The sequence below is a fragment of the Ursus arctos genome, unplaced genomic scaffold, assembly GCF_023065955.2.
Source record: "Ursus arctos isolate Adak ecotype North America unplaced genomic scaffold, UrsArc2.0 scaffold_13, whole genome shotgun sequence".
Taxonomy (NCBI): Eukaryota; Metazoa; Chordata; class Mammalia; order Carnivora; family Ursidae; genus Ursus; species Ursus arctos.
The window spans coordinates 18,164,465-18,191,187 of record NW_026622797.1 but is presented as its reverse complement, the minus strand read 5'-3'; the positions used below and the strand labels follow the sequence as shown (position 1 = coordinate 18,191,187).

The 26,723-nt window shown below is 33.0% G+C and overlaps 1 protein-coding gene across 6 annotated transcripts in view; it reads left to right on the top strand.

Annotated features, from left to right (window-relative positions):
- The window catches only part of STXBP5 (syntaxin binding protein 5), a 164,772-nt gene that overhangs the window by 89,072 nt on the left and 48,977 nt on the right, over positions 1-26,723 (top strand). For 3 of the 6 annotated variants that reach the window (XM_044386406.3, XM_048225907.2, XM_026504998.4), the window contains exons 10-19: positions 2,467-2,621; positions 3,606-3,678; positions 6,765-6,912; positions 7,122-7,189; positions 7,457-7,497; positions 8,652-8,872; positions 9,759-9,937; positions 13,408-13,533; positions 15,218-15,369; positions 21,975-22,037. In XM_044386406.3, the coding sequence (XP_044242341.1) occupies positions 2,467-2,621; positions 3,606-3,678; positions 6,765-6,912; positions 7,122-7,189; positions 7,457-7,497; positions 8,652-8,872; positions 9,759-9,937; positions 13,408-13,533; positions 15,218-15,369; positions 21,975-22,037 (1,226 nt within the window). Of the gene's footprint in view, positions 1-2,466; positions 2,622-3,605; positions 3,679-6,764; positions 6,913-7,121; positions 7,190-7,456; positions 7,498-8,651; positions 8,873-9,758; positions 9,938-13,407; positions 13,534-15,217; positions 15,370-21,971; positions 22,038-26,723 lie in introns of all 6 variants that reach the window. The other 3 variants (XM_026505000.4, XM_026504999.4, XM_026504996.4) reach the window with 1 other exon arrangement.

Here is a 26,723-nt window from a genome sequence, read left to right as displayed (position 1 = left end):
TACACACTTAGTTGCCTTTTGAGGATAAACCGACCTAATTGCCATGGTGTTATTAAATACTGTATTAACAATTTATCTAATAAACTGGTGACTTACCTGGCAAACCTACCTGGTATTTCCATGGAAATTTTATTCTGTAATGTCAGCATCTCCCTGTTTCTGGTTCTTATATTAACAATGCTTTTTTTTTTTTTTTTTAAGTTGGCTATGTGTAAAAACATTTATCAGACTATTTTTGAGATATTACGTAAAAAATACATGGCCCAGGCCTCCCGTCTATAAAAGATGAAGTTGGATTCTTCATCCTTCCTTCTAGTATTCTATATTCAGTTGTATGCTGTATTTCAAAGTACACAAGAGAGGAAATGTATCCTATTTATTCATTATATTTGGAAAAAAAGGAAAGAAAATTAAATATGCTTTCCTAGCTACAGTCATAATAATAACATTATGCAAAGAGATTGAAACAATGTATTGGTATAGTTCTGTTTGGGAATTTTAGCCTCAGTTACTGTCACTGAGGTGGAAAAATAAGGTTAACCAAATCAGTTCAATGGCGAAAAATCTAAATGATAGTAAGCTGAAGAGCGGTTAGTGTAACATACATTTCTGTTCATTCATTCATTCACTTACTCATTCTATTAATTTACTAAGTTTTGGATACAGCAATGAACAAAATGAACAACTCTCCTTGCCCTCAAGGAGCTTACATTTTCATGAGAAAAACAATGAGCAAAATAAATAAGTTTTAATGATAAATGCTATGAAAAAAATAAAACAGGGATACATGAGAGTATAGTTTAAAGTAAAATACTGTATACACACACATATACATATGTTATTTTATATATTAAAATAGTAAAATGTTTAAGTATTAAAAAACAATTGAGTTATTTGGCTTAATATTTATATTTCCTAATAAATTACACATTGTACTACTACTTTAAGTAAATTTTAGTGGAGTTTATTTATTTTAGAGTTTATTTTAGATAAAAATAAGTATCATTTAGAAATTTTAATGTTTCTTTCCACATAGCAAAAGAAAGGAAACTTTCATGATGGATAATAACAGTAATTTGATGATAATATTAATAATAGGTAAATCTTACCAAAGGTGTACTGTGTGCCAGACATTGACCCCAGTGCTTTGTGTATATTAAATCAATTAATTGTCTGAGAGTAGGTACATACCACTCGGTCTCCATTTTATAGAGGCAAAAGCTTGGCACAGAGAGGTTAAGCAGCTTTTCCAGTATCACACAGGAAGGAAAACCAGAGCTGAGATTTAATTTAAACTCAGGCAGCTTAGTTCCAGAACTAGCACTTTTTTTTTAAAGTAACAAAATATCGCTTAAATCTAATTGTCTTATTATTCATAGCATAAACAAACAAGCTTCAAGATAAATATAAGAAGTAGCAGTTTAAAAAAAATAATAAGTAAATAAATAAGAAGTAATGTTTTTAACAATTGCATATTATTACATACTGCTTATACCAGATGTGAAGAGGAAGATGGATCTATTGACCTTAGAGTCAGAAACTACCTAAAAAATCATAAATGAAGATTAAGAAAATCATATATCAAACTTTTAAAATCATCTGTTTAATGTACCATAAACAACTTCCTCACCAACAAATGGGGAGACACATAGCAGATCAAAAGCTAATTCCTTAGAATGCAACAAACTCTTACCGAACAATTAGAAAAGGATTACTAATCTAATGAAAACATGGACAAAAAACATGAATAATCAAGACAGAGATAAATACAAGCCAAAACATATGAAAAGATATTTTGTCTTTTGCCTATTTAAGACATGCAGTTTTAAGAAGTGGGTCTAGGTAAATCATTAAGTAATGGCTAATAGGGAGACAGATTTGTAGTGGTAATCAGAAGTGGCAAGCTGGCAGCTGGTAGGTGTACATGGGAGCTGTGGCTGGAGAGCATACCAGCCAAAATTCCAAAAGCCCTACGGAAAATGATTTTGAGTGACTGTTTTCTCAAGGGTGATTTATAGCTAGTACATTCCTGATACATCAATGAGAAGTTAATTTATTACATAAAGTGGATGCCTCAGGCTATTAACATTCTCTCTTAGACCTTCTGTTGAGAAGACCTGGTTATTAGGATTGGAAATAAACGCAGTACATTCAGGAGACCTGACCAGTAGAAACGCAGAGATAATTTTTTGACAATTGTATAAAGAGGATAAAAGAAAAAATTTTAGGGACCAAGGATAAGTATGAGAGAGTCAAATGTGGTCAATGTTCTTTCTTATTGTAGGTTAATTTTCATGAATTCACTTGGGTCTTACCTAATGCAATTTAAAAATCCACATATGAATATTCAATTCATGCATTAAAGTGTTAGAATTTGTTATTTCACTAACTAAAAAAATTACAATACAGCAAGAAAATAGTCTCCACTATGCTATTTATAATCCTGCCTATGTATTTTATTTTCAGGGAACCTTTCATTATTTTATCAGGAGGTTTGTCCTATGATACTGTAGGAAGAAGACCCTGCTTAACAGTTATGCATGGGAAAAGTACTGCTGTGCTGGAAATGGACTATTCAATTGTCGATTTTCTAACGCTGTGTGAAACACCATACCCAAATGGTAATAAGCTTTGCATCTTTAAAACTCATTCTCTATAGAGATCTGCTATTCAGAACAAAGACTTACAGGTTTTCTAAATAGTTTCCTTATCCTCGTATGCTATAATTCTTCTGGGGGAGAGTCGCTGTCTTCATAACTTTGCAAGTTTTATCTCAAGAAGTTAATTTTGGTTAATAAGCTTTATCATACAGCTTCATACAGTTGTGTAGGCTAATAAGTCAAATTCATTGAGCAAGATGGCAGGCTGAAAATTCAGGAAAGAGTTGTTGTCTTGAGGCAGAATTGCTTCTTTTTTAGAACCTGTCTTTGCTCTTCAGGCCTTCAGCTGATTGAATGAAGCCCACCCACATTATATCTGATAATCTACTTTACTCAAAGTCTACTGATTTAAATGTTAATCCCCTCTAAAGAATACCTTCACAGCAACATCTGGATTGGTGTTTAACTGAACAACTGGACACCAAAGCAGTGATGAGCTGACATAAAATTAACCATCACAACTAGTATATATTCTTTCAAGAGGAATTTAAATCTGGATCTGTTTTACTTCATTTGAAGCTAATTGAAATGTAAAGCTGTAATGCATTTTATGGTTAAACAGATGCATATAAAATATCTAAGAAAGAGATTATAGTAGTATAGTAGTACTCAAGTTCCTATGAGATCCGATAGTAAGAATTGTTCTTACGGGTGTTCCGATTTAAATTTTGGGTTTGTTGTCCATGCCCTGCCTTGGATTTTGCAATACCATAGAAGTTACTGTGAACTTCTTGTCTTAGTCATTTTTACAAAACTGAAATAATTTTGTCTGAGTTACTATACAGATTTATCTCATTTAAAACAAAATAGTCTTAAATTACATGAAGAATGTTACATACTTGAGAGAATGGAACAAAATAAAAAAACGAGCAAATTTTTATTACCTAATTTGCTGTCTTCTTGCATATTTAAAACTGTTGTTCATGCATCATTTGCCTGTTCCAGATTTTCAGGAACCATATGCTGTGGTGGTTCTTCTGGAAAAGGATTTAGTACTTATAGACCTTGCACAAAATGGGTAAGAAATAAAATTTGGTGAGAGATTATTTTAGCCATGTGGTGAAAAAGACTTTTTAGCATAGGGTTGGCTATTTCTTTTATTTGAAAAATGCTACATTTATATCCATAATCTTGACCTCTTTTTACAGTTCCAGACACACATTTCTAATTACCTGCCAGACTTACCAGATCTAGTATGTTGCTCATATAGAATTTCCATTTTTTAAGTCAAAATTTGTTGAATTTCTGAAATTTCATATGATTCAACCTAATACTTGAGCACCCTGGGGGCACACAAAATAAGTCCAAAATTGATCCCATCACAGTTTTCCTCCAGATAAGCTCTGTGGTCTCCCCACCCCCATGCACTCTCTGTGGCACTATCCTAAATATCGTTGTTGGAGTAATTTTACGTGCAGCACCAAGCTTGTCACTGTCCTGTTTTAAGAGTCTTACACTCTACTGACAGAGCCAACTGGGCACCCTTTAAACCACTTTAAACCACTGTGGTCTCTACTGTTTGATTTGAAAGCACCTTCTCAGCCTGCTACTCTACACAGTAGAAACTTAGGATACCTTTCCAACCTGATTTCTCACTATCTTCCTACAGGTGCCTTACTCCCTAGAAAAACTGAACTGTGATCATATTTCAGTGCCTTTTCTTATATGGCTCCCAACAACTGCAAACTTCACTTGCTTCACTGCTATCAAAACGCCATATAATTTTCAAAGGCAGCCCTCATTTCCTCTCTAAACGTTTCCCCTTTCTCTTAAACACACACACACACACACACACACACACACACACACACACACCCCTGATCTATGAATTGCCACCATAGCTCCTTTGTAACTTTTTGTGGTATTTGCCATATTCTGCTTTTTCTAACATAGATGATAGTATGTTTACTTATAATTTCTTTGAATGAAAAGATGTATTATTTATTTGTATCTCCTGTGAGATAATCATTAAATATTTAATTGAGTTTACCCATTCAGTATTCAGTGTTTCTCAATTAGGAGCAGTTTTACCACCACCAACCCCCCCCCCCCCCCCCCCCCCCCCCGACAATGTGTAAACGTCTATTATGGACGCTACTGGCATCTAGTGGTAGAGGATAGGGATGCTGCTGAACATCCACAGTGCACCTGAGAGTCCCTCATAATAAAGAATTACCTGATCTAAAATGTGAATAGTACCAGGATTGGGAAACCCTGAAGTATAAGTGAACAGTATTATTTACCTTATTTTAAGGCATTCCTAGATTTACATCAGCTCAGTATGTGCTACCTGTAATTATCAATTGGGTATTTTTTTTCCTTTTTTAAAAATTACAAGACCATAGTGGATCAAAGGAATTAAAAATATTATTTCTAAATGACAGTCCTGGGGACACCTGGGTGGCTCAGTCGGTTAAGCGTCTGCCTTCAGCTCAGGTCATGATCTTGAAGTCCTGGGATCAAGCCCTGCATTGGGCTCCCTGCTTAGTGGGGAATCTGCTTCTCCCTCTGCCCGTCCCCCCACTCATGCTCGTGCACTCTCTCTCTCTTAAATAGAATCTAAAAGATAAATTAGCAATAAAAAAGTAAATGACAGTCCCAGAATAACTTATTCTTTTTTTTTTTTTTTTTTTTTAAGATTCACTTATTTATTTTAGAGAGAGAGAGAGTGCAGGGGCGGGGGTGTGCAGAGGGAGAGGGAGAGACAGCCCTAAGCCAAGCCCACTCCACGCTGAGGGCAGAGCCCAATACAGGGCTGGGTCTCACGACCCTGAGCTCAGGACCTGAGCCAAAACCAGGAGTTGAATGCTTAACTGACTGTGCCACCTAGGTGCCCCTAGAGTAACTTATTCTTAATAGATTTTTTTTTTCCCTTAGCTAAGTTTTCAAATATTATGTGAGACTTTTATGTGTGGTCTGTACCAAAATTTAAGTTGAAGAAAATACTGTGTGAATAACCTGTGACTAGGTATTTTATTTGGCAAATGGACCAGTTAAATGTATGATAATAGTAGGATCATTGAGCCTAAGGATTATAAAGTTCATTTATAAAGAGAAAAAAAGCTACCTGCTGTTTTTTTAATTCATGTTTTTGTTTGATTTTTTTTTTCCCCTGTGTTTTTATGTGTGGTTGAGGAATGAGTAATGACAATTTGGTTCATTTTGAAATCTAGAAAGGACTTTTCCAAAATTATTCTTCTCTAATTTTTAAATTATTATCAGTAGTAGACTGATAAATACGTCTAATTTTTGCAGATGAGCCACTCTGAACTTTTTAGACTTTTTAAGCCATATTCTGGTTTTCCCGATATTTTTAAGTAACCATTCTCAAGAAATTCAAACCAGAAAAGAAATATCATTGTATATTTACTTAATTTTACTTTAAGATTTTTGAAAGCATTTTTTGCTTTATTTAATGAAATAATTTTGTATCTAGAAAACCTTTAAGGTAGAATTTTATTTAGATTATCACTGAAAACAAGAGAGCATCTCTAGATTTAATATTGTACTAGGTATCACATTGATGGAGAAAAGAGAACTGAAAATTTGTATTAGCTCTACTGACATAAAAATGAGGCATCTGTTGGTTGAGAACCTTATACCTTAATGGTTAGGAGCACAGTTTAAATTCTGCTTCTTCTTGCTAGCTGGCGTGCCTTTGGCACATTACTCTAAGTGTTTGTTCTTCAGTAAAATGCCCACATCATAAGTTTCAGTGCAAGAAGTAAATAAGATAAATGTATACATAGAGCACTCGGTCCAGTGTGTGCCACATGGTACATAGTTCTAATTGCAACTTTTCTGTTTATTGTTCTGAGCAACTTGCATTATAAAAGATGCCAATTTTTTTACATATTTGCACGAAGTAAATCTTAAATCTCTATGGGAAAATGTATGTAATTTCTAAAAATACGGAGAACATTGTATCTCAAAAGTTACAATATAAATTCAGATAATACATTATATGGACCTTCAGAGGATGTTATCTTTAATCAAAGTTAAAAAATTGTTTTCATCCCAAAGCTGTACATATTTTTTTAAAGTTTTCATTGTTGTATTAACTTTGTTAAATTAATAAATATTTTTCTTTTCTTGTTGTTAAAGATATCCTATATTTGAAAATCCCTACCCTTTGAGTATACATGAATCCCCTGTTACATGTTGCGAATATTTTGCTGATTGTCCTGTGGACCTTATTCCTGCACTTTATTCTGTTGGAGCTAGACAGAAACGGCAAGGTTACAGCAAAAAGGTATTGAACATGAGTTTTAATATTTAATGTTACATTTCAGTATTTTACATTTATCACCTTGAAGTATTTGATAACATTGATATCTTTTTTAGAGAAAATATATAGAAAGTCCTTTTTGGAAGCAAAATATGTTGTTTACTGTTGTCATAGAAATATGTATGGAGATGTATGGTTGGAAGTTGTTTTATACAATAATCTTTTTTTTATAGGAATGGCCCATTAATGGAGGTAATTGGGGCTTGGGTGTTCAAAGTTACCCAGAAATAATTATTACGGGGTAAGTAGAATCCTGTTTTGCCATTCAATCACTAATAGCTAAATATAATTAAGACTACATGAACATTAATTAATTAGGCAAGTAGTACTTTCCTTTATGCTGTAATGTATTAAGAAATATTGTTGCCTAGAACCTGCCAACTTACCCTGAATTTTACCTTTCTTCATTTGGTTGCTATCTTTTCAAATAACAGTATACTTCAAAGAAAGAAAAAATGTGATTTTTTTTTTTCTTTCTTCACAATTTTAACTCATTTGCTTTTCATAGGCATGCTGATGGGTCAGTTAAGTTCTGGGATGCTTCCGCAAGTAAGTATTTTGAATATTATTGTTATATGTTATACAATCATTGCTTCTATACAACTTTTTTTATAATAATTGTGTAACCAACATTTAATTTAAAATTTGGAGGCTATAAAAAAATAAATAAAATAAAATTTGGAGACTATAAAATTAATACATGATTTATCAAATATATGAGTTTAGAATTTCTAATAGATGTAAGATATTTTTAAGGATATTAACCAGTAAATTAAGAATGATTCTCAACAGAAGTAATCAGATCCTTTCTTCAAAATTTCCTTAAGCTTTCTCTCTTTTTTTTCAAACTTTCTCTTTTTAACTCCCAAGATAAGAGAGGGAATATATTTTGGGGCGCCTGGGTGGCGCAGTCGTTAAGCGTCTGCCTTCGGCTCAGGGTGTGTTCCTGGCGTTCTGGGATCAAGCCCCACATGAGGCTCCTCCACTAGGAGCGTGCTTCTTCCTCTCCCACTCCCCCTGCTTGTGTTCGCTCTCTTGCTGGCTGTCTCTCTCTCTCTGTCAAATAAATAAATAAATAAATAAATAAATAAATAAAATCCTTAAAAAAAAAGAGAGAGGGAATATATTTCAAATCAGCATAAATTTGTGGAATAATTTTAATGCCTGATTATAAGCTAACAGTAATTTGTGCTGTCTTTGCGAAATATATATGTATGGTGGTTACACAATAGCAAAAAAGGAAAGAATGCTTTGAATTGTCAATGTTTGCAAAACATACATAGTGAGCAGTGAGAATCCAGTTAACTCGGGATATTTTTGTGTTTCATCATGTAGAAGTGTGAGATAGTATTAGTACCTTTTATAGAGAAAATATTTAGAAAATCATTTTAGAAAGGAAATTTGTTCTTTATTATTTTCATTATATTTATACTTTTTTTTTTACAAAATCTTTTCATCAGTAATATTTTTCAGGTTACCTAAATTCATCATCATGATGCATTTTGTTTTTTAATGAATACAATTTTTTTGGTCAATAGGTACAGTGATTACATTATCTAAAGGTAAAATAGAGAAATGTAGACCTGGAAATAAAAATATGGTTCAAATAAATATAGGCTATTTTCCTTAGATAGTATGTCTGATTACATGTTATTTTATATTTGTTGTATTTGTACTAAAGTATCTAACATGTTTTTTTCTAGTAACTCTACAAGTATTATATAAACTAAAGACATCTAAAGTATTTGAAAAGTCAAGAAATAAAGATGACAGGCCAAACACAGACATTGTAGATGAAGACCCGTATGCCATTCAGATCATCTCCTGGTGTCCAGAAAGTAGAATGCTGTGCATAGCCGGAGTTTCAGCTCATGTTATTATTTATAGATTCAGCAAACAAGAAGTGATTACAGAAGTCATTCCGGTAATAGTCTCTTAATTATTTTCAGTGTCAGATGTCTGACATTTTTAAAATTTCTGAATTATTTAGATTATTTGGAGTCAGTTTTATCTAGAATTTTTAAGAACACGTAAGTGTTTACATTGCCATCTATCTTTTGTGGAAAATAGCATACTTTATCTTTTTAGTGAGCATTTAGATTTAAGTCCTTATGTATACTATATGTTTCATTTAAGGAAAGTTAATATGAATATAAGCATACTTTAATTTGGTATTAACAGGAATGCCGTAAATTCTAAAATAATTGTATGTGTGTGTTCTCGCATGTATACACACAATCATTTTTTAAAAACTGAGTCAGAAACATGTTTTTATGGTTTCACTCGTTTATGGAACATAAGAAGTAGGAAGATCGGTAGGAGAAGAAAGGGAAGAAGAAAGGGGGGGGTGGTAAACAGAAGGGGGAATGAACCATGACAGACTATGGTCTCTGGGAAACAAACTGAGGGCTTCATAGGGGAGGGGGGTGGGGGAATGGGATAGGCCAGTGATGGGTATTAAGGAGGGCACGTATTACATGGTGCACTGGGTGTTATACACAAGTATTGAATCATGGAACATTGCATCAAAAACTAGGGATGTACTGTATGGTGACTAACATGATATAATATATAAATATATTATAAATATATATATATAATATATAAATATATAAAATATATTATAAATATATATATAATTATTATAAAAAAAGAAACATATTTTTTCTTTGCTAAATCTTAACCTTTAGAAATGTTACGTTTTTACCTTTAAAAATGTTATTCCCACAGAAGCATATGTGGGTGTGTGTATAAACTGTATAAAATGAATAATTATTAAAAGTAGGTGATCTGTCTTTCTTTTACAACAGATGCTTGAAGTTAGATTGTTATATGAGATAAATGATGTGGAATCCCCAGAGGGCGAACAGGCACCGCCTTTGCCAACACCAGTTGGGGGCGCCACTCCTCAGCCCATGCCTCCTCAGTCTCATCCTTCTACCAGTAGCAGTTCATCTGATGGGCTTCGTGATAATGTCCCTTGTTTAAGGTAACTTATTAAAAATACAGATATCTTGGAAATTATTTTTTTAATTTAGATTAATTATAAGCTTTTTACGGTAATATTTTCCTGTGACATAAGATCATTTCTTTCTGTGTGTTGCTGTGGTTAATCCAACTCATTTTTCTGTGGCATCAAGAGGAGTATGATTGAATTCTGTGATTTTTATCTTTAAAGTGCTAAGATTTGATCTTTACACATACTGGTAGAATAGCATGGATCTTTTCTGTATATGTACCTCAATCTTCCAAATCCATGGATGTTTTCTAGTCTGGATTCATATGTGGATTAAATGTATATGTAGACTGCTTTCTATATGTAGACTCCTTTTCTACCACTCTGAACATTGTACACATAAAGTATTATACCCATCTATCCCCCATTTTGCGTTTTTAACCTATCCTGCCATTTCTTGATCCAATTTCTGATTTTGGGGGCCAATTGGGGATTGCGCAGCAGGCATGGCTGGCTTATTTTTGCTTAAGAAATTTTTTTTCTTCTTACTAAGTAAATTAAGAATTCCATGAGTTCTTTTTTATTTTATTTTATTTTATTTTATTTTATTTTGTTTTATTTTATTTATTTGATAGAATGAGAGAGCACAAGCAGGGGGAGTAGCAGAGGGAGAGGGAGAAGCAGGCTCCCCGCTGAGCAGGGAGCTGGATGTAGGACTTGATCCCAGAACCCTGAGATCATGACCTGAGCTAACGGCAGCTGCTTAACCAACTGAGCCACCCAGGCTCCCCCCATGAGTTCTGTGTGTCTTCATCACTGAAGTTTTAAATGTGCCCATATACGCACTTCTGATATTTTCCTAGAATGCTTGTTTCTGCTCTAATCTAATGGGCATGTTAAATATGCCAAAAAAAAAGGTGAACACTTCTTTGAACCTTACCTAAGTTATCCATAAGGAGAAAATAACAGACTCAGACTCTTCTATAAAAAAGAACACTCAAGTCTTCATTTCTGTCTCTTGAGATGGACAGCTGCCACTGATTAGTGGTATTTCCCTGAGAAAAATGAGAACTTCTGCTCAGCCAGCATACAGTTCTGAGTGTAGTGCCTTACAGACTTTGCGTGAAGTGACTGTAACTCAGTTCATATTTGGAGTACCCTTAGTGATTCATATTTACCTTAAAATTTGGACAACAAATTTGGTCAGGTGTCATGGTCTTCTTCAGTAGAAGTACCAACTAAATGACTCAAAAGCATCCTTATCTCTGAGTTTGGTGTCAGGAGATTTAATATTGAGTAGTCTTCCTGCTGTCCTTTTATTACACTGTCACTCAGGAATTATTGAAGTAAGCAGGCTTTGCATAAGTTTTACAAGAGCAATTATTAGAGAAAAAGTCTGAGCAATCAAAAATGTTCTCACCTTAAAGTAGATTTTTTTTAATAGTAAAAGTAGTCACACACAGAAATATACTACTCACTTTAATTTTAATTGATGTAATTAATAAATTAAAAAAGGAAAATTTTATCTTCCAAATCCACTCGAAGTTTTCTGATGCAGATATTACAGGTGTTCTATCTAAGTGTCCCTCTCCCTCTGCCTCTCCCCCCTGCTTGTGCGCTGGCTCTCCCGTGTAAGCTTGCATGCGCTCACTTTCTCTTTCTCTCTGTCAAATCAATCAATCAATCAATCAATCAATCTTTTAAAAAAATAAGTGGCTGTATTCCTTAAGTCTCACATTCTTATAAGCCCCACCCTTACGCCCCCTAAGATGTATATAACAAGTTTAACTAATAAGAAATTTGTATGAGTTTACTCAATAAAGTGAGGTTTGGGAATACATTTATCTTTTTGCTGAGTAGTTCACTTGCAAACTGTACCATCACCTCAAACTTACCACATATTCTTGCAAAACTAGCTCTTCATCCTGACACAGTTTTCTTTTTCTCTTTTTCTTTTCTTTCCCTGTCTCTCTCTTTTTTCTTTCTTTCTCTCTCTTTCTCTTAACTTAGAATCACTCTAATTTTCTCCCCTAATCTCCCTCTAATGATCCTTCAGATCGTTCATTCCTTCAAATATTAAGTACCTTCTCTGCACTAGAGTGTTAAAAGTAACTACAAGGTTTCTGCCTTCATGAAGTTTAGAAGCATTTTTGATTCTTCATAATGTGTTTCAAATCTACCGTTTTCTTATTGTTTTACAAAATTACAGGCAATTTTTAATTGTTCTCCTATTCTACTTCATCTTGTAAACCTCCACCAAATTAATCTTAACAAAGTATTTCTTATAAACCTTCATTGGCTCTTAATTCCTTAAAATAATGAAAATATATTTTGCATAAATTGATCACTGACAGCTCTTTCATAGGCACAGCGTCCTCATACTGTGATTAGGTAGTAATATTCCCTTTTTTAGACAAGAGGACAACTGGAAAATGGCAGAGCCAAGACTTAAACTCTAGCTTTTCAAAAACCCTCAGTTCTTTCTACCAACATCAGACCTTTCCAACCAGGCCTTACAGACCCTCTGAAGTCTGACCTTAGCCTATCTTACTATATTGATTTCTCACTGTTACTACACATGCCTCCACTGTAGGCAAACTTACACTCTTGTTAAAATCTTGCACTGTGGGTTTCCTACTTCTTGTTTGCATATGTTTGCAAAAGCAATATATTTTGAGCACCTATTCAGCAATTATTGAGGAAAGAGTCTACAATCAAAATTACCCAAGAGTACATTTTTTTAATAGTGAAAGTGTCATGCACCCAGAAATAAATTTCTCACTTTTTTTATTTTTTTATTTTATTTATTTATTTATTTATTTATTTATTTATTTATTTATTTTTATTTTTATTTTTTTTAAAGATTTTATTTATTTGACAGAGATAGAGACAGCCAGCGAGAGAGGGAACACAAGCAGGGGAAGTGGGAGAGGAAGAAGCAGGCTCATAGCGGAGGAGCCTGATGTGGGGCTCGATCCCACAACGCCGGGATCACGCCCTGAGCCGTAGGCAGACGCTTAACCGCTGTGCCACCCAGGCACCCCCCTCTCACTTTTTTTTAAACTCATTATGTTTTTGGCCATTTTTCATTTTCTTACACTATATATTTAAGTCTACTTTTCCAACTTGCATTTTTTTTCTAACTTGATTTTTTCTTCCTCTTCTTAATTCTTGGGCTTCCCATTCTCCTCATTCTTCTCTCCATTCCTCCCTCCCCTTCCTACCCATTCTATTTTTTCTCCCTCCCCACTTCCAACCCCCCCAATTTATAATGGGAACTTATATATGATTTCTTATTTTTGTTATTTATATACATGTTTTGTCTCCAACTAGATTAAATGCCTATAGAGAGCAGGATTCAGTTTTTTCATTTTTGTATATTTAATACAATTTCATATATAAAGTTACTTTTTGCATAGTTATTTATGCATGACTTTATAATTACATAAGCTAATAAGATATGGAAGATGAGTTAAAAGGTAATATGTTTTCCTTTATTACAGAGTTAAAAATTCACCACTTAAGCAGTCTCCAGGTTATCAGACAGAACTAGTTATTCAGTTGGTATGGGTGGGTGGAGAACCACCACAACAAATAACCAGCCTGGCAGTCAATTCTTCATATGGATTGTAAGTAAAATTTATGTGTTTCTCAGTCTCTTCATAGTATTCTGTATATTTTTTATTTTTAAAAATAGGATGATCTTTATTATAGCATCAGTTAAAAAGTTGTGTATCTTTAATTTCAGATCAGATTTAATGTTTATTTGGAAAATAATTCTGTTCCGAATAATTTACTCTGGATACGCTTATAGTGCTTCCCAATGAATTAAGATAAATGTTTAAAGTCAATATGTCCTTTCCTGGATATACTCTCAGAAATGATTTCCTTATTAATGCTCAGTATAATGGAGGTCTAACAGCATCAACTCAGAAGACTTTGTTAAGCTAATTCTGTAAATGTTGAACCAAAGCTATATAATTTCTTTTTTCTACTTCCAAAGTTCACTTATATAAATTATAAAGGCATAGTAATAGTTTAGTAAGTATTTATACTAGAGTTGTATCATCAATTCATACCTTTAAGTATTGACTATTAACTATACATACTTTTTATTATAATTTGGTAGACTTACAAAGTATTTTTGTTTGTTTTAAAAATCAACATTGTGGTATAAGAGAAGCCATACACTATTTAGTCCCAGGGCTATTTATTGGTATGCGGGTCACTGTCTTCTTTTATGCTAGCCCTAGGGACTCATTCATCTTTCTTCTTCCTCCTGGAGCTATTACCATTCACTCTGTCTTTTACAGGTGTATACCCAGCTAAGACTGGCTATAGTCTGAGATCATCATGTCTCAATGTCTTTTATTTGCTACCCCACGTGTAAGAACACAAACCTTCTCTCTTTTAATATTTCACTGCCCTCAACCATAAAGAAAGAGGGAATAAGAAAAAGAACCAGTAGGAAATTTGAAAGGAAGTTGCAAATCAGTTGATCACAGGTTCATGGACTCACAGTTAACATTTTTTTAGCCCCTCCTTGTATGTTTTTAATATTTGAACTAGCTGCCAAGATTATTTAACGTGAAATCCATATTTAGAGCTTTAACTGAAAAATCTGATTACCTGGCCCATTGTTTCCATTCCTGCTTGGCAGCGGTCAGCATGAACAGAATTGAAACTTTTCCTCTTTAGATGGGTCATCCAAAGTCCTTGTCTTGCCTGTTTGTATTACTTACAGAGTCCCTCTGTACATTTCAGTTTTCGACTTCTGGCTTAAGACATGTTAAAAGAGTCAAATTCCTTTATTCATAGTGCTTGGTTTGTAGTTCCTGACTCATAATTGGGAAGGTACTTGGAGTACTCCAAAGGGAGACCTCCAAGATTATGCTTTCTACTTTTTATTCTTGACTGTATAGATTACTAAAACTTTCCCAGAGATAAAATCCCCCACTTCCCTAGTGGAAGAGAATAAGTCTTCCCCTGAGCTGCTCAAAATGCCCCTAAGTCAGAAAAAGAGTGGTCACATTTCCTATGGTGGAGTTTTATGTCTGTGATCAAGTTTCACTTCCTATGCCAACATTTTTTTTTAATGATAACGACTTTTAATCATTAGTGTCTGCTGAAGATCTACATAGTTCCATGAGAAGGCTTATATAACCTGTATTTTCATGTCTCTGATAGTTTTTAGTTACAGCAGGAATTTTCTGAAAAACCCATCCTCCTTCTTTTCAGCCTTATAGACTACAAGTACATTTCCTTATACATTACTTATTTGTGCTAAAACATTTGCTCTTTTCCTATTCCCAGGGTAGTTTTTGGCAATTGTAATGGCATTGCCATGGTAGACTACCTCCAGAAAGCAGTACTCCTCAACCTGGGCACTATTGAATTATATGGCTCCAATGATCCTTATCGGAGAGAACCGCGGTCTCCTCGTAAATCTCGACAGCCTTCAGGAGGTACAGAGAAAACAATCCTGAGTTTTAGGATTTCTATAAATACTGAGTTACTTCTGTGAATATAAATACTTCAGTAAGATAAATAACTAGTCTGACTTTGTCTATATATGTAAACTGTCAAAACTAGTAAAAGGTTTGAGGCTTCTTTTGTGTTGTGTTGTTATTAGATTTTGCTTTTGTTTTTAATATCCTAGGATTTGAATTAACATTGGGAAAGAACTACAGTGGCAAGCTTCTTCAGCTAAATTATAATGAGATGAAAATTTGTCTCATTATTATGGAATAAAAGTTAATCTCAAAGTTTTGCCCCTTTTATTGTTTGGTATTATAAGACCAAAATTCGTTGTTCCAAACGTGTTATTTAAAGGGATCATTTCCCATATGATAAAAAAATTGTAAATGCAAAAGTGAACTTGATTTCTATGAAAATACAGTGCTCTTAGGCAGCCTTGATTCAATGCAAACCCAGATCTATTAAGAATTTTCTCTGTAGCGTTCTTTTGTGGTTGCTAGGTAATTAGTCTTAATTTTTTATAATTTTTAAATTTTTTAAAAGGTTTTATTTACTTATTTGAGAGAGAGCATGAGGGGAGGGGCGGAGGGGGAGGGAGAAGCAGACTCCCTGCTGAGCAGGGAGCCCAGATGTTGGGTTCCATTCCAGGACCTCTGGATCATGACCTCAGCCAAAGGCAGACATTTAACTGACTGAGCCACCCAGGCGCCCAATTAGTCTTAATTTTAAATGTTTTAATATGTCTAGTTGGTGGTCTTTACCAGTACTACTCACCATTTTTTTTTTTTTTTTAACCTCATGGCATTGGATCTCTGGCGCTTGGGGGTATATTAGTGAGGCCTTCAGCAGTTACTGGCCTGCAGGCTCCAGTCTCCTCAGGACCTGTTCAGCTGGACCAGGGATTGGGGGATTGAGGGGAACCCTGTCTTGGGGAGACTTAGCCCATTTGCACAATGCCACTGTGCAGTGAAACACTGGGAAGCTCTGGTCTATACTTATAACTCAGTCTCTCCAATTTTCAGTTCTTTCCGAGATTCATTTCTCATTTGCTCTCATGGCATAATTAGCTAGTACTACCTATATCACAGTTCATGAGAGAAGGAAAAAAAAAAAGTGGTGGGGTATAGACCCTACTGTCACTTTGGCTTGATGCTTGGATTTTCTTTTCCATTTTTGTTTTTGTATGTGATCATTTTGCCATGTGTTATCTTCAGCAGAAATTGTCCCAACCATACCATTCTAGTACCTTTGTCTCCTTTTTTTTCCTTCACTTTTCATTGCTTCACTAAGGCATGCTGATTGTGACTTCTTGCATGTGCGGCCTTTCTAGCTTATATTCTGAATCTGTGAAAAAACTCCGTTCTTCTTTAAGTAAGTTATTTATTCCATGTCAGTAAAGTCATGGCATGTTTGTTTGTTGTCTGTAAAATCATTTTTTTCTCATTTATTTTTAACAGAGTTTATTAAAACATTATATATCTAAAATGGTATGCTCATTCCTTAAATTCATCATCTATGTATATGAAAACTAGTGAAATGTTTGTGTCCCAGTCCAGTTTCTTTATAAAGCAAAAGAAATTGGTATTTAGTGTTAGAAAGTTAAAACATTGTCATGATAGAGGAAACAAGTACTTTTAGCAATTCTACCACAAACCTGTGTAAAAATTTCATTGCTCCTAAAATTAATTTCTCTTCTCCTTGATACCTCATAGTAGTTTCATAAAATTGCTAGAAATTAAATACCTAAGCTTATCCAAGGATAGAAACCCATTTTTCCATGTGATTTCAAAAATATTTTTTTCTTAAATTTTATTGCATCCTGTATCCTGTAGTAAATCTCATAATATTATTTATATTATTTGCTTTATTTTGTATTGAAGAGTTAGATGTTTAGGCAGAGGAGCACTATTTGAGTTTTTCTTTATTAGTTTAAGATATTATTATGCTCACTTGTAACAATATTTAGGATTGTGTCTTAAATAAAAATTAAAAGAAAGTTATTTTATTTTATTTTATTTTTTAAAGATTTTATTTATTTATTTGACAGAGATAGAGACAGCCAATGAGAGAGGGAACACAGGCAGGGGGAGTGGGAGAGGAAGAAGCAGGCTCACAGCGGAGGAGCCTGATGTGGGGCTCGATCCCATAATGCTGGGACCACGCCCTGAGCCGAAGGCAGACGCTTAACCGCTGTGCCACCCAGGCGCCCCCAAAAGAAAGTTATTTTAAAACGTGCTTTAACATTTTAAGAATATTTGTGCCTTAATTCTGAAATATGTTTCAAATAAAATTAAATATAAAATAGCTGGTACTAAAGTTCTTTAATTGCACTGACAAAAAGGATATTCTTGCAGAAGCATGCATTTTATAATATGTTTTGGAAGTGTAGCCCAAATACCACCAAATTCTATCTTTTTTAAAAATTGGCTTGGAGAAATGTTTTTACTACAAGTAGATTCTAATATGTTTTCATAAAGAGTGAGGTGTCACTCATGAAATTATTTTATAAACATTGTGTTTTACAGCTCTATTAAAATACAGTTGAACCCATTACTAAAATATGTACAGTGCTTTCATAGTAAAAATTATGAAGCTGTTACAGGGACATTTAGTGATAAAGTATTTCAACTACCTGTGTATCTGCTTGCTGAGAGTCTTAATTATAACAAAAGTGAAACATGATAATATGTGTCTTGTTTTGCTGACTACTTTTTCACTCAGTGAAGGACATAAAAGGGAAATTTCTGTTCTGAATATAATTCTAAACCCCAAATAAGATCTTCTTAATGACGTGAAAGTGATAAACCCATGAAAAGAAAGTTAGCTTAGTCTTGGAAGTTGATAATTTTAAAGAAGGGAATTAGAGGGACAAAGTTGTGCATGACTTTAGGAAAGATATTTTTTTTTTGAAACTTACAAAGAAGTGGCTCTAAAAATGAAAATATGGTCTATACAGTTGCAATTAATTTCAAGTCTTCAATATATTCAGTAGAATAGAAAAAGAGAAGTAGCTATCGAGCCGAGTAATACTAGTTGATATTTCTGAGTGTGTGTGTGTATACTGTGTATGTATATATTATAAGAAACAAAACACACTGTATAAGAAATGAGGGATATAATCAAGGATGTATAATAAATGTTGCATAAAGCATTAAGTACTGTTTTGAATATAGGCTGGTCTTCAAAAAATGGGCTGGCAAAATGTTTGGTTTCAATGAAAATATATTTAAAAAAGGATTAGGACTCTAGGGATCATTTGAAATGATAGTTGAAAAACAACGTAGAGCTAAATAACTTTGTTTCTCAACCCTTCATTAAGAGGAATGATTTATCTTTCTGGAAAATATGAAAAATAATTAAGAGAAATGAAAATCTAAGCTATATTATATATGTAAGGCTGACCTTGGTAATAAAAAAGTGATAAAGTAATAAAAACATATCAAGAGAATTTGTGAAGGGAATTTGTAAACAGTACCCAAGTTGATAAATGTCAAATAAATCAGTAAATTTGATGTACAAACCAGTCAAAATTCTAGAATCATATTTGTGCATATTGAAATGCCTTGTATGCATACTGAAAATAGAGCTATCAATTGAAGTCAGCAGGAATCCGCTAAAAGTAAATTGTACCAAAATCGGTGTTATTTTAATCTCGTAACTGCATTGATGGCTCATAGCAGCCTGTTGACATAATGTTTCCTGAAGTTAACCAGATACATAATAAAGAATTCCATGTATGTTTTTTATGAACTAGGTAGATGGAAGTAACCTCGTCATTTTGACAGTTGCAAGATTGGTTAAATCAAGAGTCAGCAAACTACTGTCCCTGAGCCAAAACCGGCCCACTGCTGGGTTTTGCCAATACAGTTTAATTAGAACAGCATCATGCTTATTTGCTTAGCTGGCCTCAAAACCAATTTAGACCTTCACAGAACACGTTTGCCAACCCCTGGATTAAACCGTGGTATCTAGTGGGTCAATTTGTAGCCTACATTAACTTTGATGTAGTGTACCTCAGTAGATACATTATGTTGAATAATATATGATTATGCTTTGTTGAACATTTTAGATAGTAAATTAAGCTTCCTACTTAAGCATGTGAAAAAGAAGGATGCTTTTTGTCCATAAAGGGTAACTACTACATTTGATGGCAAAGACCCAAAAAGATATTTGTAGGTAGAAATCATAAACCATATACAATAGCCACATAGTATAAACCATAGATCAGTCATGTAGGGTTGGACTTGACTTTTACCCAGAGCCAGCTGGAAGGTTTAAAATTTCAAAATCGATTATTTTTATTCAGTACTAGGCTCACTGTAGTACTAGAGTATACTATCACTACTATTTATTATTGAGGTATAATTGGCATATAAATCATTATATTAATTTCAAATACCAATTTGATATTTGTATACTTTGCAAAATGATCACCACAGTAGGTCTAACAGTCTTTATCTTAAATAGTTACAAAATTTTTGTCCTTGTAATGAGAACTTTTAAGATCTACTCTTAGCAGTTTTCAAGATATCTAGTCCACTCTCATTAACTATAGTTATGCTGTACATTACATCCCTTATTTATTCTATAACTGGAGGTTTGTACCCTTGACCCCTTTTACCCATTTTTCCCACCTTCCACACCCTGCTTATGGCAATCACTAATTTGGTCTCTGTATCTATGAGCTTGTTTTTGTTTTGTTGTGGGTTTTTTTTTTTTCCCCCGGGGGGTGGGTGAGTTTAGATTCCACTATATCATATAAATGAGATTATACAGTAATTGTCTTCCTCTGTCTTATTCTATTTAACGTAATGTCCCTGGAGTCCATCTATGTTGTCACAAATGGCAAAATTTAAATCTTTTTTGGCTGAATATTCCATTGTGTGTGTGAACGTATATATGTGTATATGTATATACATATATATATATATATACACACACATATATACATATATACACATATATATATGTTTGTGTGTGTGTATGTGTGTGTGTATTTACCACCCACGTTTTTATATGTGTGTGTATATATATCTACCACCCACGTTTTATAAGAAAACCCAACATTTTCTTTAGCCATGCATCCATTGATGGACACTTAGGTTGTTTCTGTATATCGCTACTGTTTTAAGACTTGCTATTTTAGTCAAGAAGGAGTTCATTTATATAAAGTATTTTGTCAAAGATTAAATGCATACCTAAAATTCCATCCATCATCTTTGAACTATAAAAACTAGTTTTTGGTTTTTTTCCCCCCCAGAACCATTAGTTTAATAAGTGTTAAAGAGAAAAAAATTGCTGGTTGTCATTCAAAAACTTCCTAGTGAAGAAAAATAATATATAATTCAAAATAGAAAGCCCTTCTTATAAACCCAATTCAGTACTCTGTGTTCTCTGAAAATGTTGTTGTAAAAGCTTTCTTAGTGACTGGATGTGACATCATGTCTTTTACCAAAGGATTGGAAAAGTAGATAATGGTCATATATGCACATATGTCAGCATAATAGCTAACTTCTTCTGAGGCCTAAATACGTAGTCCCCGTCTGTTGCCCAGCTATCCCAAACTCTTGATGTGTGTTTACTTATAATTTTTAAAGAATTTGAAGGAATTCTTTTCATTCCAATCACGAAGCAACTTAATATCTGTCCTATTTACTCTGCATATTGCCATGTCTTTTAATTCTTGTCTGCGTGTAAAATACCTTGCTTTGTTTTCTCCTAAGAATCTAGGCCTTCCTATAAAATAGTTTTATATAATTCATATAACTCTGTGAAAAAGAAGTATTTCTTTAGAGCTCTTTAAAAATGTGTGGTATAGGGGCGCCTGGGTGGCACAGCGGTTAATCGTCTGCCTTCAGCTCAGGGCGTGATCCCGGCGTTACGGGATCGAGTCCCACATCAGGCTCTTCCGCTATGAGCCTGCTTCTTCCTCTCCCACTCCCCCTGCTTGTGTTCCCTCTCTCGCTGGCTGTCTCTCTCTGTCGAATAAATAAATAAAATCTTTAAAAAAAAAAAAAAAAGTAAAAAAAAAAAATGTGTGGTATAGCTTTTAAGAAGTATAGTCCTACAAGATAAGTAATGTACAATATTTTAAATATTGAATGTGGAGGCACAAAATATTTTAATTATTATTTAAAAGTATTCAAGGAAGGTGTTTGAGATGTACTTAGCCGAAACCACTTTGAGGTTTGAGTTGAGAATTTCTATGATGTAAAAATCACCAGGTTTACTACCAAGTATTTATTTTCCCTCAAGAGAAACCCAGTGAGTCTATCATATACTCTCAAATTAATGATTTTAAACAAGTCCTACTTCATGTCTAATGTCCTTGAAGAATAGAAAATTATCTCTTAGAAGTTTCCTTTTTGCTTAACTAGTGACTGACTGCTGTATTATTTTGAGATATTTTACTATCAAAATGCTCTTATTTCCTATCTCGATTAATGGGCACAGTATCAATGCCAGTATAGTCTATTCAGCTGCTGGGTTTTTAACAATGGGCAGTCATTAAATGTGTACTGTAAATAGAACATAAAACTGCACTTACATAAATTTGTGTTGTGATTTGGTTTCTGGTTTTGTTTTTTAGCAGGTCTGTGTGATATTAGTGAAGGGACTGCAGTCCCAGAAGATCGCTGCAAATCTCCAACTTCTGGTAATGTGTTTATTTCATTAATAATTATAATTCTATAAAAACCAATACAGTGTATCAAAATTCCTTTTTACAGATAAGCATTTAAAATAACACCTACAAGGAACTTTTGTGTCACATATTTATTCTTAAAATGGTAACTATTTTTTGCATTCTCCTTAGGTGAAAAGAATTGCACTAGTTAAAACCCCATAGCTATTACCTGTTAAGAGTCATATAACTGTTTACTTAGCTTTCTTATATTATATTTTTTAGGGAAAATATATTTTACTCCTCACCATTGGATCAAATGGTTTGGTTAACCTACAATCTTGTCTTTGCTCTAGGCTTGCCTGGTGTCATCTGGGAGAATAGTGCTCTAATTCTTGAGTAGTGTCCATTTAAATATTATCAAAGATTTTGAACATTTATAATCTGGTGGTAACTGTAGACAGAATAATTTTAGACCAAATGTATGTGTTTTTGTTTTTGGTCAAAGTGATATTTGATATAATTTTATGCCTATATTAAAACAGTTGTCCTTTTTTGTCCATGTAATATAGGTCTATATGTGATCTATGTGTATATTAATATTTTAGTGGAACATAACTTTTAGTATCTTTTCAGTCTCCTTAAGATTAAGAGGATTGTGATTTTATTATTATTTTAAGTGGATAGAAACTTTGCCAGTCTTTGCTACAGTTGACTTCACAATTTTAACTACCATATTAAATCATTCTGGCCGGGGATATTTATCAGCTTTCCACTGGAAAGATTGTTCTTAGGATAAAGTAACACGGTTCTTAAATAGATTTTGGTCCTTCCATAGCGGGTTCTACTACATCAGAAGTCATTATAAGCATGGGAAATATTGAGAAGTGCATTTTACTTTGGTCTCTCATATTTCAGTTTAGCATTTTATTAGACATAGAACTGTAAAAGCTTTTGTGATGTTTTGTTTTTGAAATTGCATTTTCCTGATATTGCACAAATTATCCCTTAAGATATATCTACCTTCTGGTTTTCTTAATCTTTAAATTTCATATTTAAATTCACTCATTAATGGAACATGGAGCTATAGGAATTATGTAATTAACACCTAACGTTAAGTCTGAATGTTGGTACAGTAAAGTTTGAATGAGAAATATGGAGCAAATAACTGTACATCTGATCTTACAGAACTAGAGTTATTTCTGAATTTGGAATTTAGAGCTGTAGTATCTTTTCATTATTGCTGTTCGTTGTCCATCTACCTACAATAGTATTCTAATCTTCTTACCGTCTCTAAAGGCCATATGAATGCAGTTGTCAATATGTTAAGGCTAAAAGCCAGACTGAATAATTTGGACATGTAATTATTCTTTAATATATTAAATGACCATCAAAAGTGTTTTAACAAGACTCAGCCCAAATAAATTAATACTCCTCATTATCCTAAGCCAAACTATGAATAGGTATATACATCTATCAATTTGGAATAGCCAACAAGAGGTAATTATAGATAAGTATTTAAGTATATTAAAATCTGAGTATTTAAATATAAAAAGTGCATAAAAGTAGAAACCCTCCAAATCTTTCTCTGAGAAATTCAAACATTTTTGAACATTTTCAAATATATTATTTTTTGATCCACGTGAAAGGACATATAGTTTTAACATACAGAAATTTATATGACACTAGGTATTGTTTCAGTGAGTTTGAACTGCAAAGTAAAACTATGACTGCAGAAATCATTGCTAAATCAGAAATTCTGATCTTAGATAGAAAACTCTTAACTTATTTAGTTTAGTCTTTGATTATGCCCCGAAAGATATAAGAATTTTCTGAAGAATTGTATGCATTCCTGCATATCAGAAAAGACAGCTTTACAAAAAACAAATCAAACTTTAGTAGATAGTAGTTGTGTCTGAAACATGTTTCATAGAGCAGGAGATAGATGTCACTCATATGTACTAAACATACACTAGAAACTAGAATAAAATTCTGAAAAACTAATCCTTTGACACTACATTCTTAACAGCTGTGTCTTTCACTACTTGTCCATTTTAAAATAGTAGTAATTCTTGCTACCCATCTTGGGCCAATTGTCTTACTCTTTGCACATTTGTAACTTTTTTGCCTTCATTCTTGTTAGCATTCGGAAATAAAAGAATAATTTAGTATCATTCCTCTCACCAATACATACAAATTCTACTAATTTAGGATGGTCAAAAAAAGAAAAACAGGTGGGGTAAGTTTGAGATGAATCAGAAGAACCACAAGGTGATGATGTTATTAAAACCATCGAAAGTAGTAATTAAATTACTAGCCTTAATACTTTCTGCAGTGTGGTAGGATATAAATAAATAGTTAAGTGATACAATATAAATTATAAAACCAATATAGTTAATAGAAAACAATGTATCATGAGAGAAGAAGAAACATGTAAAAGTGGGTTGGGAGTTCAACTTAGTCACTCCTAAATACTAAGAGGAGGACCACTATTATAAAAATGAAAAGTGGCCATACAACCTTTATCAAAATCAATGTGTTTATTCAAAATAATAATATAAATGAGCAACTTTTTGGAAAGCATTTAAGTCCCATAATCAAAATTGGTAATCTCAGCAGTTTAGCTGATCAGTATCAAAGCTCAATTCAAAAAGCATCCTGAGAAAATCCAAGTAATGAATATAGTTTGTTTTTTTCATTTGTTTTTAAATAAACCAGCAGTGTCTCTGAAATAGAATATTAAATTCTGTCATCCTGAATTAACATAAGAAATAACTCTGCTATCTCCATTTGGTCTCTGCATTTCAAAGAACTCAGATTGCTTTACTGAGCACTTTAATAATATTGGAATTTTGTTTTAGTACTGCATCAGAAATGTGTGTGTGTGTGTGTGTGTGTGTGTGTGTGTGTGTGTGCATATGTGAAAATAATAAAAACATTTGTTAGGTTATTTCAGTTTGAAGGAAACCCAGGGCCACATAGACCATTATATAAATGCTGCCTTCAGGAGTTGCCATGTGCCCTAGAAAAAAAAACAAGAAGCTGTAAATATTTTCTATGTTTATTTAATCATAATTATTTGGTAAATATATTCAAGTGGGATATGCTGAAAGCATTTTTGGAACTTTGACAAAAATTCTGAAAACCAATGGTAGGAATTTTCAGTTTTGGGAAAAATAAGTCTTTTCTTTACATTTATGGCTTATGTTGGAAATTTCTTTTGGAAATACTAAAAAACATTTGTATAATTTTATATTCATATTTAGATATGTAGCTATTGCTCTAAGATGAAATATATCAAATAAAAAAGTATTAATAATTTTTTACATTCCTGTGGCTATTTAATATCAGAGGTGACTGTGATATTTTAAAATATTTATAACATAACTATTATCTTCTTTGAAAAACAAGTATACGCATTTCTATTCCTGAAAATATCACTGAATCCAGTGTTACTTCTGTGATATTTTTTGATAAAGGATTTATGAGGATCCATAAATGCTACTTAGCAAAAATAACATCATTTTTAAAGAGTAATCTTTTAAGACTATTATAGAAGTAATTGGATGCTGCCAATGTTGCAGGTTTTACTTGGTCTATGGAGAGATTCCAAGGATATTTTCCACTTAGCCAAAGAAAGTATGATTTTTCTGGGGGAAGAGAAGGTCAAACTTTGACCTTATTTATTAAGGTTCAGTACTTTCACTGGGATAAAAGAGAAAAACAGTACAGAAAGACTTTTTTATTTACTTCCAGTTATGTTTCAGGTATTTGCTTCTATCAGAAAAGCTTTTTATTCATTCAACAAATGTTTACTTAGCGATTGCTGCATACAAAGCACTCTACTGAGTGCAAGGGGGGGTGCAAAGATGAATCAAATGGGGGCCCAGTTTTTAGAAGTGCAGTGCAGTGGAACAAGTGTAAACTTTTTAAAATATGAGATTTTAAATGATGAACGTCATAAGGGAAGTGTACAGATAAAGGGCTATTGGAAAAGGGAAACTGATTTATAGCAAGGAGATTGTGAAAATTTATGGGCGCGATATCATTTGAAATGTGCTATTATAAAGAATAGATCCTTTAACAAAAGTTGTCAACTAGAATACTACTTAGGATTACATTTATAAATAAAATATTTTTGTTAGAAAAGAAATGTGATGAAAAGTTAAAAACACCTTTTTTTTAAGGAAAAGAGGCAACTAAAATCTGTATGGTGACTAACATAATATAATAAAAAAATATTATTAAAAAAATCTTAATTATAAAAATATTAGATAAACTTATTGAAAGTCACAGCCAGAATAAAGTTAAATATTTCTTGCCTCATTAAATGTAAGTAAATATTTGAACATACCTAAAATTATAAGTATTATCCTCAGTATTTTAAAGATCTCTCTGGTAATGATAGAATTTATATGATTTTGAAGTTTGTATCTAGAAAGTTAACCCTAAAATAAATTTTGACTATACTTCTTGCACAGGATTCTTAGTTCAAGATGAAGCTTATTCAGTTAACTAGTGTCAAAGAATTTTTGCATTTTCTTTCAGAAACAGTTAATTGCTGCCTATATTTTTCTTTATCTGTTCTCTAACAGCTATACCAAGATTTTTCTAAATGGTTGTAACTTACGGAAAAATTGTTATAGATTAAAGTTAATATTTATATATACTGGGGATCTCTCTAATGTGAAAGATAATGCACTACTGTTTGCTGTTCTT